This window comes from Mugil cephalus, chromosome 15, assembly GCF_022458985.1.
Source record: "Mugil cephalus isolate CIBA_MC_2020 chromosome 15, CIBA_Mcephalus_1.1, whole genome shotgun sequence".
Taxonomy (NCBI): Eukaryota; Metazoa; Chordata; class Actinopteri; order Mugiliformes; family Mugilidae; genus Mugil; species Mugil cephalus.
In genome coordinates, this window is record NC_061784.1 from 10,682,646 (window position 1) to 10,700,526 (window position 17,881).

The 17,881-nt window shown below is 41.1% G+C and overlaps 1 protein-coding gene across 24 annotated transcripts in view; it reads right to left on the reverse strand.

The window, feature by feature from the left end:
* Positions 1-17,244, reverse strand: part of dlg2 (discs, large homolog 2 (Drosophila)) — a 103,724-nt gene extending 86,480 nt beyond the window's left edge. For all 24 annotated transcript variants that reach the window (XM_047606472.1, XM_047606482.1, XM_047606481.1 and 21 more), the window contains exons 1-2: positions 15,884-17,244; positions 15,600-15,731 (exon numbers count right to left, since the gene is read on the reverse strand). In XM_047606472.1, the coding sequence (XP_047462428.1) occupies positions 15,600-15,731; positions 15,884-15,902 (151 nt within the window). In that variant the 5' untranslated portion in view covers positions 15,903-17,244. The remainder of the gene's footprint in view (positions 1-15,599; positions 15,732-15,883) is intronic.
* Between the last annotated feature and the right edge of the window lie 637 nt (positions 17,245-17,881).

Sequence of the window (17,881 nt, forward strand, 5' to 3'; positions counted from 1 at the left end):
TTCACAATGTCACGCACAAGTTTAGTATCAGGCATTAAGAGCTTGACACAAACATGGGAACTAGTGGCTCAGGAATGGTCCATTAACTGTTTGTCCTGCTGAATGTCTCTACTGCACATGTTAAAACTTTAATACAATACGTCCTCACGGGGAATCTTGCTTAACCAGAGCGACTGTAGTAAACTACAACAACAGCAGTAATTTCAAACTCTAAAATCCCTAAAAAATAGTGTAAAGTAGTCATGTGCTCAGAGCAGAAAGTGAGGTTTTCACTTTGCTTGTTTAGTTCCCGACAAAAGTCTAAAATCCAGAATGTAAAATGATATCAGGCACATCAACATTTACAGGATGTCAGCTTAATGAACAAATAAATAAATAATTCATTTAATAATGCTGCAGTTGCATAAGAAGTGGTTGCACTTTGGATTTGTTTCTATTTCTATCTTCCTACAACAAATGAGTTGCCCCACATATGAAACAGCGGTTCGTTTTATGAAGTACATCTACAACGGCGAATTCTACTGGAACGAAATCAAGACTGGAATTAAAATCGAGTTTTTCCCACTGGTTAAAACGAGAACTGTGGGGAAGGCCTGTCTGCAACCGACAAAGCAAAACTCACATCTGATGCCTGTGCCAGCAAAAGACTGCTGTCCTACTGAGATTACCGTCGAACAAACACAACACTGTGGCTGAGAGAAAACAAGCCTCACATTTGCCAGATTTTGGCAAATTAAGGCAACTTCCTTTAACCCAGATATGTTCAGTGTAAAACTTTGTCGGCGACAGAACGGTGCACATATGCTTGTAACATTTGGTTTGCAGCTCAAACCTTCACCGAGGGGTTTCACGACTTTTGATACAGCTGGTGCAATTCTATTAAAGATTCAGTAAATGCTGTAAGAGGATAAACTGTGTTTGCTTGATTAATTTTTAATCATATAATTATACTTTAACAATGAAAGTATCCATTAAGTACTGGGCATTAGCTGTTAATCCATGGGCTTTTTCAGAAAATACAATGGAAAAATCCCAATACGATATTTTGTCAAAGGGAATTCTGGTCATCAGTAACATAGACATGCAGTATTGGTCAGCTGCAGAGTACTTTAGTGCTATTTGTGACTTGCACAGCGATCGCAATGGCAGACAGACAAATGGTGTACAGTTTTTCAAGAGACAGTCGATGGTTTTCCAGCTCCAAAGTTGTTCTAATACCAGTACCTTGCAGTCAAGCAATCCAGTCGAAGCACTGCCATCATACAGCAACAATTCACCATATCAAGACCATCTGATATCATTATGTAGTTCACTAATAGGCCTGTGGAGAGCTACAGCTCTTCTAATTGATTTTTATTGCTACTTTACGTGATGTTTGGGATTGCTGTGTCTGATTTGTTTGTGAATTATGCTCTCATTAAAGTTAGAAAATAAAAGGCGCACTTCTTCTGCTTCTCTTTGTGCCACTGGGTGATGCAGTTTAAGTGGCCTTACGAGCTGTCAGGAGAGGGACTATAAATATATATATATATACATTCTACTGTATATTTTTAATGCAAACTACAAAGCTTTTAAAAAACTGATAAAGCACATTGCAGGTCAACATCACTGAAAAGTGTACTGGTACTTCATGATGCAGTCCGTGGAAAATTCCCTATACTTAATAATTCTATGGTGCTGTGACTGTGACTGCATTTGCTCTTGCCCGTTATGGGTTTCCTAGGCAACCGTGCCATGGAGATGAGGAGCCCTGAATCCTCTTTGAGACATACGGTATGTTCCATATACAACTTTGCTGTAGCTTCCTTTAACAAGCACAAGATCCCACTTACACAAAAGCGTGGCTACAGTTAATACAGATACACACAGTCGCAACGCTGATCCGCTTTGTTCGCGCTTATGTAACGGGTGGGTGGAGTGGGCTGGGGCTCAGAGTGATGGCTCCTGTGTAGCTGCGCTTCTTTAGGGAGCAATTATTCCAGCTGCATTTCCTCTTTACTGTTTGCCGTCCTCCACAGCGAGCAAGGTGCAACTCTTCCCTCGATCTCCCATTACATACACAGGATACCAATTATTGGTAATACGTCACCGCTCAGTCCTCTGGCTCTTAGTTCCCTCAAGAAAACAGAGCAGTCGATATAAATTGGAAAACTTACTAGTTAGGTTGCTAGAGTTTTGCATGAGGTCGCACATTTGACTGCACATGCATGGGGAGACCTGTCAAACTGTCTTGTCGAGCTCGTGCTGCACATCAATCTAGTGTCCAAATAGAGGATGGACTAACATCTGAAACATACTTTTTGAATAGCACTATCTTTGTGGTCTGCCAGTCAATCACCGTACTGAGCACTGGGAGTGTGCTAAAGTTACAGTCTATGGTTCATATTTCACCATGTTGTACAGACATTATTTTTATCTAAGAGATATTTTGCAGTGTTAAGAGCGTTTGGGAGTAGCCCATATAGCTATAGCAGATTACATCCTACCATGGAGCTGCTGCAGGTGCACTAGATAAGAATGAGATGTGAAGAATTCAGAGGCCAAGATAAAGGCTTGACTTTCCTAAAATAATCTGTCGGGAAGCTATCGGGAAATACCATTACCTGGTCACTATATTAATCCTCATAGGCGACATGTTTCAATCTTGGAAGTGCATCCGGAGCATCACTCTACAGCCACAGACAGTATATAGTTACATATATTCATACGCACTGAAAACACTCTGACAGTGAGGACCGACTGTACACGTACCACCTAATACACCCCAGACTTTGACATGCAACATTGTTATGTAATAATTAATATTGTTCACTTCATCTTCTTGGCCCATTCTGCTACGATGCGCTGCATAAGCCAATGGCATCGCACTAAATTCACAATAATTGGGCTTGCTCATTTCTACAAAACGCTTTTTAATGACCCACTGACTACAACGCGGCTTGAAAACATCTGCGAATGAACAATGAACGGGGCGCACGTACATATCAGAGGAATAAAGCTTAACAACGTGGCGGATGTGAAGGAGATTTTGCTGTGGGACTGCATTAGGAGAACACAGCAACGGATGATTCATAAACCCGAGCTCCGTCTTAATTCCGTGCCTACACACTCCCTCAAGCACCAAGGAAGTCTCTAAACAGGAGCTCGCTGTATGCATGTGTGGCTGTAGTTTCCTGTGAGGTCAGCCACAAGGCCGAGGCAAAGGAGGGTCCGCCGCAGCAGGGTCGGCTAAGTGTGTGGGCGTCTTATTGACCTTACGGGTGTTGGAGGAATAATAATATAAGTAGTGAGATCTGAATCACTTCTTGCTGTGACGATCATGCAGTACGTCAGATGCATAATGCATGCCATGGTTGCATAACACAGAGTGGTCACATTACTTACTTTAAGCAGCACAAACATAATCATTATAAAGAGTTTACTATGGTTTAATCAAAGTGAACCACTTAGTTAGCAGATCTAGATAACTCGATGATTTGAAGTGTGAGCTTTTATGCCTCTAAATAAGAGCACAATGTCACAACGGCGAAGCTGAAGGTAAACAAGAGTAAAGCAGTCTTCTGGCTCCCCCTACTGGAGCCCTAACTTCCCCTAGAAATGCTGCACATGTGTACGTCCACAACAGTACTCCAAGTATGAAACATATCAAAAGTGAAGCTATTGGGTAATAAATGAGTGGAGTAAATATATCTGAGGGCTGAAGGAGACACACTGTTCTGTTTGGAAAGGTGTGAACACAGTTCCACTATTAGGGTTATGTGATATGGCAGCATTCAATACACAAGTAAAATATTGTTAATAATGTCAACTTTAAATTTAGTTGAGCATTAAAATTGTAAAAGTGCATCTGTATTTTCAGTAGTTTCACACCTTGTACGTTTTTTGAGTTGTTCCTGAACCATTTTTGTGTGTTCCTGTGTCAGGCTGCATCCTGCTGGGGATGTCTGCTGCCATCAAGGAGTGTCATTGCTATGGGGTGGGGGTGTCTGGTCTGGTCTAGGTGGGTGCTACATGGTGCTAAGTAACATTCATGTATTGTATTGTCACAAGAGGGTCAGTTTACTTCCCATCAGTGGACACATACATTGAAAAGGGTAAAACCTTTGTAAATAGTTTATAAGTTTATGGAAGAAAGAAGCCACTTCTTCTCTATGACTTTCTCTATGACAGTTAAAAAAAAGTAGATTATGTACTTCCTGCAAGTTCAATCAGGAAAGACAGTGGTGGTTCACTTCTACGTCATACACTGTGCTGCTGTCATTACAAAGGATAAAGGCAAACTCCAGTATAACATTTACTCTGCCGAGAGGGTGACGGTCTCTAATGTGCCATCTCCTGAGAACCTACGATAAGATAATCCTTTATTTACCGCACAGAGACAAAAAAAGTAAAACACAGAATAAATACAACAAACAGAAAATCAAACACAATAGAAAGGTCTTCATGAATGCTCCCTTCACTCCTTCTGTCCTCTGGGACACTGAGGTAGGAAATAGAGCAGGAAATAGAGCAGTAAACCACTTTAAGCCCGACACAAGCTTTTTGAGACACATTCCTCTGGCAGGAGACTGTGGTCCATCAGGCCAAAAACCTCATGCCACAACAACCGTTTCTTCTCATCTGCGACCGGACTTTTTAACAATCACACACCAACTCGTATCTACTCTCATTACTCACTAATGACACAAACGCTTTGTTTATTAATTCACGATCCGTGCCCAACTCGTACTGTTCCAGATGGCAGACCGTATTTAAATAGGAAGTGAATTATGGGGATCTGTTGAGTATTTAAACATAATTGGCATTTGTAATTTTTCATTTACCATCAAAACTGTGAGCAAAATAGGATTTTTCTGATATTCATCATTACATTTCTTCTTATCTCCTCATGGTGGCAGCATTTTCTGCACACATTACTTACTGAGATGTGATTATTACCTCACGTGATGCCAGTGACAACAAATACTCCACAGTGTGGCATGAGACATTAAAATACACTGGAATAAAGGAAATTTCCAATCAATTACACAAATACACACATAATAATAAAATCAAGGCACATGAATATGAGTGGTTACTCTGCGTTTGTAGTGTTTGTACGTCGTGAAGAATGGATGAGAAGTATTAAAATGAAGAGATTTGCATATCCACTGACAGAACGAGGGAACATAAAGAAACACTAGTGAAGGGTTTTAATGTTCTCTGTCCTCAACAACTGCTCCGTCAACTATCCATCTGATCTAAATCTATACAACAGTTCTATAATCCACTAAGTACACATGAAACCTGGCAGTAACCTTTGGACATGACTTGATACATTTAGTGTCAGTAAATCCCATGAATGAGCCAATTAAACAGAAGCAAAAAAGGAAAACACATTCACTCTTTATAGTTGTTGCCGTATGACCTGGAGACTAGTAGAGACTTGTCTAGTCTGTGTGCCTGGTAGATGGTTAATGCAGCTGTAGCTAATACTGGATCATAACAGAATGCAGGTATAAAGTACTATACGAGTACAAGTATACTGTTGTTATACAGTATGACATTATTTGCTCATTGTTTCAAAATAATATATACTGTCTCTTCTTACTTCTGATCTGTTTAATATTTATTTATTTTTTTACAAATCAAGAGTGAGTTACACAACCTAACAAGTACATTTTTATTGGACAGTGCTGTTATCGATGACGGTGATGACCCAGTTGCTGGAGAATGAGTTTGAATCTCAATCCTAGAGTTCAGTTTGGCTATATTTTATGTATCCAGTTTAATTCAATGGTAAATGGTCTTGTATTTACATTAAAACCACACACAGGAGGACTTTGTTGTGTATATCAGCAAAGGTTGATGCACACACTGTTAGATACCTAGCAGCCACTGCTCTGAAACACATATATACGGTTATCAAGTGCCAGACACACTATTTAACGGGAAAGTGTTGCACGACGTAGCCGTTTACATCCCTCTGATCAATAAATCTAACGAGGCGCCGGGCGAGCTACATGACAACATCTGCTGAGCCCCCCCGCCCCCGCCTCAAACTCTCTGATCACATGCTTGTCCCTTCCAACCGCCCGCTGAAGGCAGTGACACCAACAAAGACGACAATCACTGTGTTGCCCACTGAGGCAGAAACGCCTTGCTTGCACTGGCTGGCAGATGTTCAGGGAAGCCGGTGGAATAGGTCAGCAGTGCCTCACCAGTTACCTCAGTAACCAGTTAACACCACAAAAAATAAAAAAAATAAATCACCATCCTGGCTGAATGCAGATGTCTTCGGTCTTCTTGAGAGTCTGGGACTTTGCACTCAGGTCTGACAATACAGCAGCGCTCAGAGCTGCAAGGAAGGAAACTGACTGCAGGACTCAAAGGAGCTAAAGCTTAAAAAATGCATGGTCATTTCTCCACCAATGACCCCTGGAGCATATGAGCGGGCATAAAACGCAGCACCGACTGCAACAGGACACGCACGGTTTACCCAGTGGTCTCTCCCCGACGGACTACACCTTTTATGCTTGTTTTGAGACCTCTAACAGTTTCCTTAACACCAGTCTCACCTTACCACAGGGTGAGCAGCCCTTAGCGTTAGCACGGAGGATGTGAGGAGATCCCTCCTGAACGTCGAGCTACTCAAGGCTGCTCCCTTCCGGGATGTGTCCTCAGCCCCCTGCTGCACACTCTGCCTATAACTGCACAGCCACATTTCCGAGCACTCATATCATCAATTTTGCAGATGACACAGCAGCGGTGGGGCTAATCTCCAGAAACAGCGAGACTCATAAACCCTGCCATCCAATAACTCAGTGCCATATGCAATAACTCTTTCCATGCACAGCTTCTGTATAATATGTGCAATATATTTATACACATTTATTGTACATATGAATTAATAGTGAACTATAATTGTACTTTTGTTTTTTCCTTGCTTTTTTAGATAGTTTAGCTTTATTTAGTTCCCATTGATCTTCGTTTGATTTATTTATTGTCTTGTTTCTTATTTATCTTTTGTTTCTATCGGGTTTTGTAATGACAATAAAATAAAAATCTATCCTAAACATATCCTAGTAAACTTCATAGAAACAAGCCAAAATTGTTTTGTTATAGTAGTGAAGTGCAAGTACCACATCCCAACAACAGTAACAAATAAACTCTCTTACAGATTTTGGCAAAATTATGTTTGATATGGGCTACAGAAACATTTAAATCTTGTTGTTGATGGCATGATGAGAGGAGATGCTAATAAACCTCATACCATAACTTGAGATCCAATTCTACTTTCTCTCTCTCTCTCCCGTTTCTATTTCTATAAATCCATGTATATTGTGTTTTTTTTTTCAATTAGAAACTACCAACACAACTTTATTTTATACCCAGCTCTGTTTTTTCAAAACATACCACCTGAATTTGTTTAATAGCAGAAGGATTAATTCTGTCCTTCAAAAATGAATCATAAATCCACATTTTAAAACTAAAATTAAAACAGAAAACTTTAATTCCCACCGGGGCATGTGTGACACCAGTCTGTATAATCTGCTGACAGATGCAGTACACAGAATTTGGAAAGACAACTTTTTGCTTTTGTCTCAAACGGTTCTTAGAGAGTATGTCATCAGGATGTATGTGCAGTTTGTCAAAACCAACAGCTGTGAATGAAAGGAAGAGCGATACTTGAGCTGTTGGATCAGCGAGTCCTTCAACTGTGCAGATGAGTGACAGAGTAGATGGGGATCATGAGGGGGTTAATCCACACACGGATCCACTCTGCAGAGATGGGGTTTAGCTAGGGCGCCCACGCCACTGGCCAGATTAGACAGCACCTAATGCTTTGTAAGATGATTACATCTATTTCAGGAGACATTTATTCCATCGCATAGTTATGTGTATGGCTACATTGCATAGACCTATTGTTCCTCATCCTGCCAAAGGAACTGGTCTCTGGGACTACGATCCACATCAAGTGTGGCATCTCTACATGCACACTATTAAAAAAAGAAGCCTAAAATAAGGCATTAAAATCTAGATGTGGTTATCTGTTCATTATTAGACATTTTTAGCTGCTATATGCTATATATGTTAGGAGATGTCCACCATACTTTACATATCCTGATGAGAACTAATGGCCTCTGATGACGCAATCAGTAGGTAACCATGTGGCTCACTCTATATCAATAATGAACAATGACTAATACTGCTAAGTAATGTCAGTTTGTGGGATGTAAACCAAGCACGTACACCCATTTACATACGGCTTAATATATATAAAGAAAAGAATGCATATTCCTATTTCAGTCTGTGACTTACTAGTGAATCTACAGTTTTTTATGAATCTGCTCTCATGGCACAATAGGACAACCAACAGCCTGACCAAGTCAGACTGTTTCATGACATGACACATCTGTCAGTGACATGGCAGCGGTGCTGTTAGGTTCAGAGACAGGAAACAAAACTGTGGATGTAGCCTCAAACACCTCAAAATAAAGGGAACATTGTGAATCCTACTCATTCTGATATGAATTACAAATAAACATTTGATATAAAAAAAAAAACTTAAACATAGGAAAAGATTCTAACTATCACATATACACACATGACACATTCACGGTAACTGTATGTCGACCCTAACTACATATGCAACACCTGCATGTAGGGCTGCAACAGCACAAGTAGTCTGGTACAATGTGTACTTAAGTTTTTTGGTCTGTGGCCCAGTCCATCAGCTTCAAGGATCACATTTCCAACATGTCTTATCTGACGGCGTTACGGTGAGTGACATGTTTGGCCTCTCTAATTTCCACATATTCACTGCATTATTGACTCATCTGCCGAATAAGCAACAACCACACTTGTCGTGTCTCTTCACCACTTGCTACATTGAAGAAATGACCGAATCTGATACCTGTGCGGTCGGCTTCCCCCAATATTAGCACATAGTGATATCCACCCAAGGGGAGGTGTTTCCCCGTCCTAGCATGGCGCCTCTCAGACATATACAAACAGAGGCAATTCTGTCAGAAATCCATTCATACAGACAAGAAACAAAAAGCACTAGTTATATGTAAAACTGAAAAAAAAAACTGTACATTGCCTGACAAAGATTCGGTGATCTGTTGAGCCACGCATCTATTCCTTTAGCTCTCAGTGGTAATGATTTCATGAGTTTTCAGGAATTTCAGATATATTCACAGTTGTCAAAGATTTAAGTACACTGGCAACAGAAATATCTGTGAGGCCGAATCTATATTATATTATTATTTTAAATAGATTCTTGTGAGCTAACACATCACCTTGTCTTGTCAATAATATTTTACCCTTAACAGCACTGCTAAGGATTTCTAGGCAACTACTGAACACACTGATATCCAACCTTCCTTATGTTTCCAAAATCTAGAACATTTTTAACAGGAGCGGTTTGCTTGAAGATTAGCATCAACTCTGGTTACAGAGTTACAGAGTAACTACTCGTTGCTTCAGACGACAGATTTATTTGGACCTTAGTGCTGCATTTGACACTACTTATTACAATATTATACTGCAGAAACTGGAAACTGTCATTGGGATTAAAGGAACCACATAAAGTTGGTTTCAATCTTAATTTATGTGTGAACATTGATTGTTCCACTTATTCTTTATCAAGGAGTTCCACAGGGTTCTATGCTTCGCTTACAGGATATTTTGGGAAACACAGATACATCGCTATGCAGATGACACCTAGCTTCATTCATCTATGAAGACAGATGAATAAAAACAGTTTATCAAACTCCAAGCATGCTTTGTAGAAACTAGGGCATGTATATGGCCCTAAACCCCAAAGAGAGTTACCAATCAATCTATAATCACTATATACGGATTTTGGATGGAACCTCGGATCTATATTTGACAAAGATTCAAACAAAATGGCCAATTTGGATTTCGTAACAGGAAAGACGTGTCAGCACAACACTGACCAAACAAGAGGTGACCCTCTTGAAGCCAGGAAGGCAGGCTTGGTTTTGGCAGGGCAATAAAATCTACAGCAAAAGATGGAATGAGTGACCTCTGGGTCTCCTAGTGGAACACAGTGAGGAAACAAGAACTCACTCTCATCATTCTATGCACATATGCATCATGGATGAGTGGCTTGCACACACCAGAAATAAATCCACTACATTCCTCAGTGAAATTCTATTACTAGTTTTTCTTTAACGATGTATATGTATAAGCGTGTGTGAACTGCTTTTCCTTCTTTTTCTCCTTTGTAATCTTAATTTTTAAACTGAAATGATCCCAAATGAAATCTACCAGTAAACAAAGATCAAGGAGACAACAGTGACTCCAGCCTGGAGTGAAAGTGCTGATCAGTGGATCCAGCCGCCATACCATCTGGTACCCGCAGCCTTTCAGGGTGTGTCGCCTCGCCGCAGGACTGAGAAGGGAGAACCAGAGATAAACTACAGCCAACTGGAAGAGAGTCCAATATTGCATACGCGGGCTAAAGTTTACCTCTGTTTATAATGATGGTGACTATTACTACTAAGATCTCTGTGATGAGAGTTGAAGTTGGATAAGAATCAAAACCTACAATTTCCCATTAGAAATTTCTGTGTACCCTCAGAATTGTTTTACATCTCTGCATGATAATGATTCAAAGTATAAGCAGATTTTTTCTGAAAAGCAGACAAATAGAAATCAAACATATAAAACAAAAATATTATACTTGTGAAAATGAAGAATATCTATGTGAATTAGTTATTCAGTGCCCCACTTTGATAAATAAATAAATAAAAAATCATGAGCGGTCACAGTCTGATCTTCACTGCACACATGAGCTTTCTGAGGAATTCAGAAGAAAAATAGTTGTTGTTGCTCATGAGGCTGGAAAAGGTTACAAAACCCTCCCAGGCTCTGGGTTCTACAAGGGTCTTGAGACAATTTGGATTGTTAATGATACTAAATCAAACATACAAAAACACAAGTGAAACTGAAAAACTGAAACTTGGATCAATGGTGAAAAACCTTCAAAAGAACACCATGGTTTAGTTGATTTTTCAAAAATTTGGTTCTCGTTAATTTAAAAAAATATGAGTGAGTGAATTGCTAACCATTATGGTTGAATGGGCAACTTTTTTCCATTACTGTTAAAAAAAAATACAATAACTAGTAATGTGAGACGTAATACGGATACAACTTCCACTGGACAGACAAAAACCTTCCGCCTTCCTCGTGAACACACGGCTAAAAGGTCTTTTTCTTCTGTCTCTGAAAGGCAGAAAGTCAGTCGAGGCATAGTGGCCATCCTAGCCCACAACACAACATCTGAGCCGGTGGAAGTTGTAGTGATCTCTTGTGGGAATTTCAAGTTGTTGTCTGGGTCAGCTCTCATGTTCCGCTCACCTCCTCATGACAGGAGGGACCACATCCTCGTGCTACTGCTCTCAGCCTCGACCCCGCCTGACAAATTGGACCAGCTGTTGTTGTGATGTGACCACACTGGCCCTTGTTCCAATACGCTTTCAGCTAAGGACCGCAACAACTTGCTCTCTCAGACTGAACAGTGTTCTCTGTTGAAGACTTGGCAGGTCTTCTCTGAGCGGTACCAGATGCAAGGTCAGATAACCGGGAAGTAAATTTCATGTTGTCTTACCAAGGAAACCACACTTGGAGCAATCTCCATGTGCCCATGTAATGGCCTTGTTTTTTTGCAGTTGTCAGCAACTCCTTTGCTGCTATTGGCTCTCAGTTCTTATTATCTTCTCAACTTTAAGGATCAAAAGGTCTTTCCTTTCGTTCTTTGTGGTTACACATCAGAATCCATCCATATTTGACTGTTGCCATCCAACAATCTCCAAGTTTTTCAGCTGTTGATAGCCTGGTCTAAAACCAAGACAAGTATTCTTTACACTTTTTCCTGTTTGTAGTTGAAGTTACTGAATTTTAAAGGAAGCTTCAGAACTATAATCAGAATCTGAAATATTGTAATAATCCCACAGGAAGGAAGTTGGGTGTTACTAAGCTACTATAGGAAACATATGAAGGAAGGTCAAGATCCATGGAAGCAGGTTTTTGATACATCTTCTGAGCTGGTGTTGAGGTGACATCACACAACTTCAAGGGCCACGTCAGCCGTTAATAAGGGGAACTGGTAACACCCAGCTTTGAATTTGCTTGGATGGAGCTTTGGTCAATTATGGTGACACCATGCGACAGCTTGGATGTGATACAGCCATGTGCACATTATCCGTGCAAATTTTGCTGACACGGTTTAAGAGCCTTCCTGCTACATAGACACAAAAAGCAGGATTCTGTCACCATCGTCTGAGTCGTGTCGGATGCGCTGATATTGAATCAGACAGACTCCATTAAGACCTGGTGTGGGCTGCATATGGCACGTTCTTTAGCAGTGTCAACATGAGCGTGTCTGGGGCTTACTCAACTGAATTCCTCTGTGGCAGCGCCAGCCAAATCTCTCAGGGAAGCTAATGCTTGCAATGTTAGGTAAGGTTGCTATGAAGGCTGAACTCAGGTGGCAGTGAGTGTAGCAAATCCAGAACAAAGAGGAAATGGCACCGAGGGGGGGTAATATGCAATTAAGTAAAAACTAAGGCTGCGTAAATTAATGACTTCTCATTTTTGGGTAATGTTTGCTTGGGACTGCTTGGCCAGGAAATGATTGAGCGTCTTTTTTATATGAATATGAAAACATATAAATATGTTTAAAGAAAGCTACAGGTAGGGCAGCTTCGGTTGTGATCTTTTCATGAAGTATGTAATTCCAGTTATATCAAAATAAAGTCGACAAAACATAAAAAGAAATTTTATCCATCATCTATGGAGAAGGACATTGTAAGTTGTTGTTGGTCTATGTGATGCATATTAATAATCGTTCATCATGTTCTGAGAAACAGGACTCACCAAAAAGTGACAGACACTGCATCTTGGGTTACGGTGAGAGACTGCTGGACTGTATTACTGGATTTGTCACAGTCCTGCCAAGTATCTCAGCGGAGACCTCAGTCCCAGCTCTAATATTTGCTGCAGTGTGTTGACTCTTAAGTTGCTGAGGGGTCAGTCAGTCCACAACTCATTTACTGATCACAGAAGAGGTAACACAGTACGCTTCAGTGAAACAGACCCACGGAGCGGCACTCGCAGCAGTGCTGACGCAGAAGGGACCGTGCCACTTCACCGACAACGAATGATGGGGATATATGCAGTGACATCGGTGTAAAATTTTCACTGTTGCAGGAAAGTGCTGATTTTTGGTCTTCATTTCATTTGTTCAGCGCATTCAGCAAACTGAGCAAATCAAATTCACATGTGATGTAATTTCACATTTCTGAAACAAATATGCAAATATGTAACTCCTCTGGATGCTCCGACTTCCTCCTAAAGGCTTAAACATTGTGTTGGGTGGTGATTTTAAGGCTTTCAATGGAAATACGACACGACAAGTTGACATCCAATCCACTACGTGACGGGTGAAGAACTTTTGCATCAATCATCATATGCATTTTATATAAACACCGTAAATGGCCTTGTTTTTTACCTTTTTTTCAATATACAATGACCTGGAAGACTGAGAACCTTCACAGACATACAATCACTGCCAAGTCAAAAACCCACCCCCGCTGATTAGGCCACAGTCTGCATCAATGTCACTGGCAATTCTTACGGAGCTGCTCTCAGTGTGAACATAACAAAAACTGGCCATAGCTGTCCACATGAGTGTCAATAGTTAGCTAGCATTGTGATGGAAAAGCAACTTCCAGTCACTGGGGATAGGCACCAGCACCCTGCGATAAGCAGTTACAGATAATAAAGGAATTAACAGTGAAGTAAGACTGCTGGGTGAACTGTATACTGAATGTTAGAGGAAAGTTAGAAATAATTATTTGGCAGAAAAGCAAAGAGCAAGGAAAAGTCATTTCTGTAGACTAGTGGAGACCATATGGTCAACTCACAGCGCCTTAATGCAACCTCAGTGCTTAACCGCTGCCTGCAAGTGCACTCTAAAGTCAGACCAGTAATATGTTACATTACGAGCGAGGAACGATACATGTGGACCTCAAATGGAGGAAGGAGCGGAGGTGAGTGTTCCAACGTGAATGGCAAACTACTGTGTGTTGTCAACACCTTCATGTATTCACAGTGTAGCTGATGTGGCCCCAATGTCTTACCTATCACAAACCAATGGCTACTATTCTCAGCAGACAAAGCTAGTCAAGCATAAGAATTAAAAAAAAAAGAGCAAAACATTATGTTTATGATAAAATATGCGTGTCACACAGGAGTAAGCCAGGCAGCAGTTAGACATTATATTAACCAAATATCTGCTATTTTCTGCCAAACCCAGAGATCTGTTGACGTCTATGACAGAGGTATATGATTCTACAAAAACCAGAGTCTGTGTTGAGTGCAAATGATTTAAAACATGCAGTGTATTAAGTAGTAGTTTCACATTTTAATAAATAAACATCAATCAGTTACTACTCTGAACAACAAACACAAGACGTATGTGTTAGGGTAAGGGGGTAAGGGGTTACAGGTGAAGGGTGTATGTACTGTCTTTTCCTGTTTTTCCTGGTGCACTAATATGTGGTTTAGAATCAGCTGCACTCATTTGTGCTTCCTGTGCATTTGCATTAATCAAGACATGCATATAACCGTGCTATTTTTCTTCCATAAAGGTATAGCTGTTTTGTAATACTACTACTACAGCTAAGGCTAATAATAATATATCTCACTTTGTCTGTGTTTTGTATCGGCCTAATTTATCATCTGCTCATTTCCTCTAGAGTAAATCATGTTATAGTTCCTGTTCATAGTATATGTTCATAGCATCTCAATGAATGATTATGTATATCTTGCCCACTCACCTGTATATATATATATTGTCCGCATGCTATAAAACCAACCTGTACCATACTTCTTATATACCACACTATTTATGCTACATGCACTTACTGCTCATTGCACTTCTGGCTAGATGCTAAACTGCATTTCATTGCTCTGTACCTGTACATGTGTAATCACAATAAAGTCGCTGCCTTGTTGTAGAAGCCAGAATAACTACACAGTGACAAATATAGTTTAACAACTGACTCATAGCAACACCAAACATGGTTTGAACATACGTTCATTAAAAGGACAGAGCGTCATCAAATAGAGGATACAGTCATAAACATATGTCCGCCTCCTCCCCACACCTCCTCTGGCAGCCTACAACACCATGTGTGTTTTGAAATAATCCTTTATGAAAGCAATGCACGTTGCCTTCTGTTTTGCCTTCGTGGGAAAAAAGAAGAAAAAAAAACTCCGCCTGTCAGTGACTGGAGACATGACAACAGACCTGTGTGATAAAAAAAAAAGAAGACTGATACGATCAAGGTGGATAAATTGCGCTCATCGTCAGATCCTCTGCATCTGCCGCTGAAGTTTTCCTTATCAAGCCACTACGACAATATACAGCAGCTGTTTATCATTAAAGAACCACTTTCACACATCATTATACTGCAATGTGTCTTAGGAAACCAGAACAGAACCACACAGAGACGCACAAATGTACACTGCTTCAATATATAACTGCGTGGAAGTGGATTAAAACATGTGCCTCGCTGACTTACCAAGAAGGGCTTCAAACAGGTTGCTCCTGAAAATCCCCATCACTCTCTGAATGGCAGTTTTGAGTTGCTGCTCCTCTGGCATCCTCAGTTTAGTGCAGTACTCCTCCAAAAGCCCCAGGGCTCGAGCTGTGTCTGCAGGGGCAGTGGGGACAAAAGGGCTGTGTGGTGCTGTCGACTCGTTTCCCTCACGTAAACACGTAACAATGCATATTCCCTCCTGTGTCAGACCTGACAGAATTTTGAAGGACGGGGAACAATCACCTGTGGCACATGCGGTAACTCACCTTTTTTCCTGACAGGCATGGCTCCGTGTAAACGTTACTCTCGCTAAGGCTTCCAGTTCAGTCTTCAGTGCATGGTCAAAAAGGGTAGGAAGGGTTTTGGTAAAACGGGGGAACGGCTAACACCAGGTAACAGGTTCAAACGGGACGAAGGGACGTGGTTGCAAGAGTATCTGCCCAAGACGACAGTGCTTGGTATCCTGCAACAATCTCTCATCAGCGTCTTTTTTTTTCTTTTTTTTTATTCTAGAGTAAACTGAGGGTCCTTGGTGTGAGGACTCCAATGAACGAGGAGTGTTTTTTTGTTTTTTTAACACACTCTGCACATGAGCACGTTTATTAGTTCTGCCTAGGTCCACTCCAGAAAAGACACTGCTCGGCCGAGAGTTGGCAGACCGCAGAAGTGCCTTGTCATGACTGGCAGAGTGCTGGTCCAAAAAAAAAAAAAAAAAAAACACGCTCACAGACGGACAAGCTCGCAAAACACAATACAGCAGGGGCAGACACAAAGCTGTTAGGTCCTCACAGTGGGTTGGAGTACGAGTAGAAAAGCTGCTTCGGATTCCCACGGTGGATGGGAATCCGTCAGGTCTGGTGGTGGCCAGCCGAGGTTGGGGTTGGGGTTGGTGGGGAGGGTGTTAAAGCTCTCTGCTCCGTCCACAGCAACACACAGCTGGTGTGGTGTGACAGTCCTGGGTTGGTCCTCTGTCAGAAGAGCTCGTCCACATCCTTTATCCTGCTGATAAGTATATGGCTAAAGTTTTTTTTTTTTTTTTTTTTTTTACATGCCTACAAGACAAAACGAGAAAGAAAAATGGGGCACAGCACACTTCAAAGACGCCAGGTTAATGGTGAGTTGAAGAGGAAATGTCAACTGCCCCCTCTCTCTTATCTTTTATTAAGGAAATATCAGCTAACACCCAACAGTCCCTTCAGAGTTTAGGTCTGGAGGTTTTGACTTATGGGGGAGGGACGTGTGTGCACCCTCCATAAGGCGGCTAAAGGCCAATTCATGGAATAGAATAAAAAATCCTCAAGGTTTCCTTCTACACATAAATGCACAGACAGATAGACGGAGCATTCATGCTAGATCAGCAGGCAGCGGCGGTGCCAAGTGAAAGGACGCTTCTCCAGAGCGACGCCTGCCCGGCTGTAGGAAAATACCTGCCTGCCAAGTGTGGGGGAAAACGCATGGCTCTCAAATGACTCCATGTATTTTCATTTCCGCAAAAACGGTGACTGCGCCAGAGTATTCCCTTTGCAAAAAAGCACTACTCCCCCGGAGCTGCCACATCTCTTTATTCTGTGCCCAGGTGCTGCTGTGCCGCTGCGTTAGCTACATCATGGACCGATAGCATCGCCAACAGTTTTAAGTGCCAAGAAACAAGCGCGCCGCGACGAGCCAGGGCACTTCCGCCTAACTCTTACAAAGTAAAAGGCACCGCGGGTTTACTTATTTTTAGTGAAACTGCTGTCTGTAATTTATATATTTGGCATTTTGCAACGAAGTGAAAATGTCAGTCAATTGCTTGAATTGTAAGACACAGTATAATAAGAATAACAATATTTTAAAATATAAATAAATAAATAAATACCCACCCACCAGTTAGCGTTGTTATTTAACACTATCGAAAAACATAATGTTTAGACACGTTTATAGATGAAATTTGTGAAACTTAATATTATGACATAAGCGGTCAAGAAGACACTTCCGCATTTCGTGTGCGCGTGCGTGTCACTGTGTGCTTTATATAATAGGCGTTGAGCTATTTTAAACACGCACGTAGCGCACTGCTTTTTATTAATATTGTTATTATTTTTATTATTACTTTTCTTTTTAATGTTCCTTCAGTGGATGCGCGTCCTTCATTTATTGCGAAAGGCAAACTCCGCTGACTGGTGGTGAAATCCGGCGAGCTTGACGCGGCTGGTGAACTTACCTTAGCAACGCAGGGGCCGGTCTCTGATTGGCTGCCTCTGGTCTTGATTGACAAGCTGCAA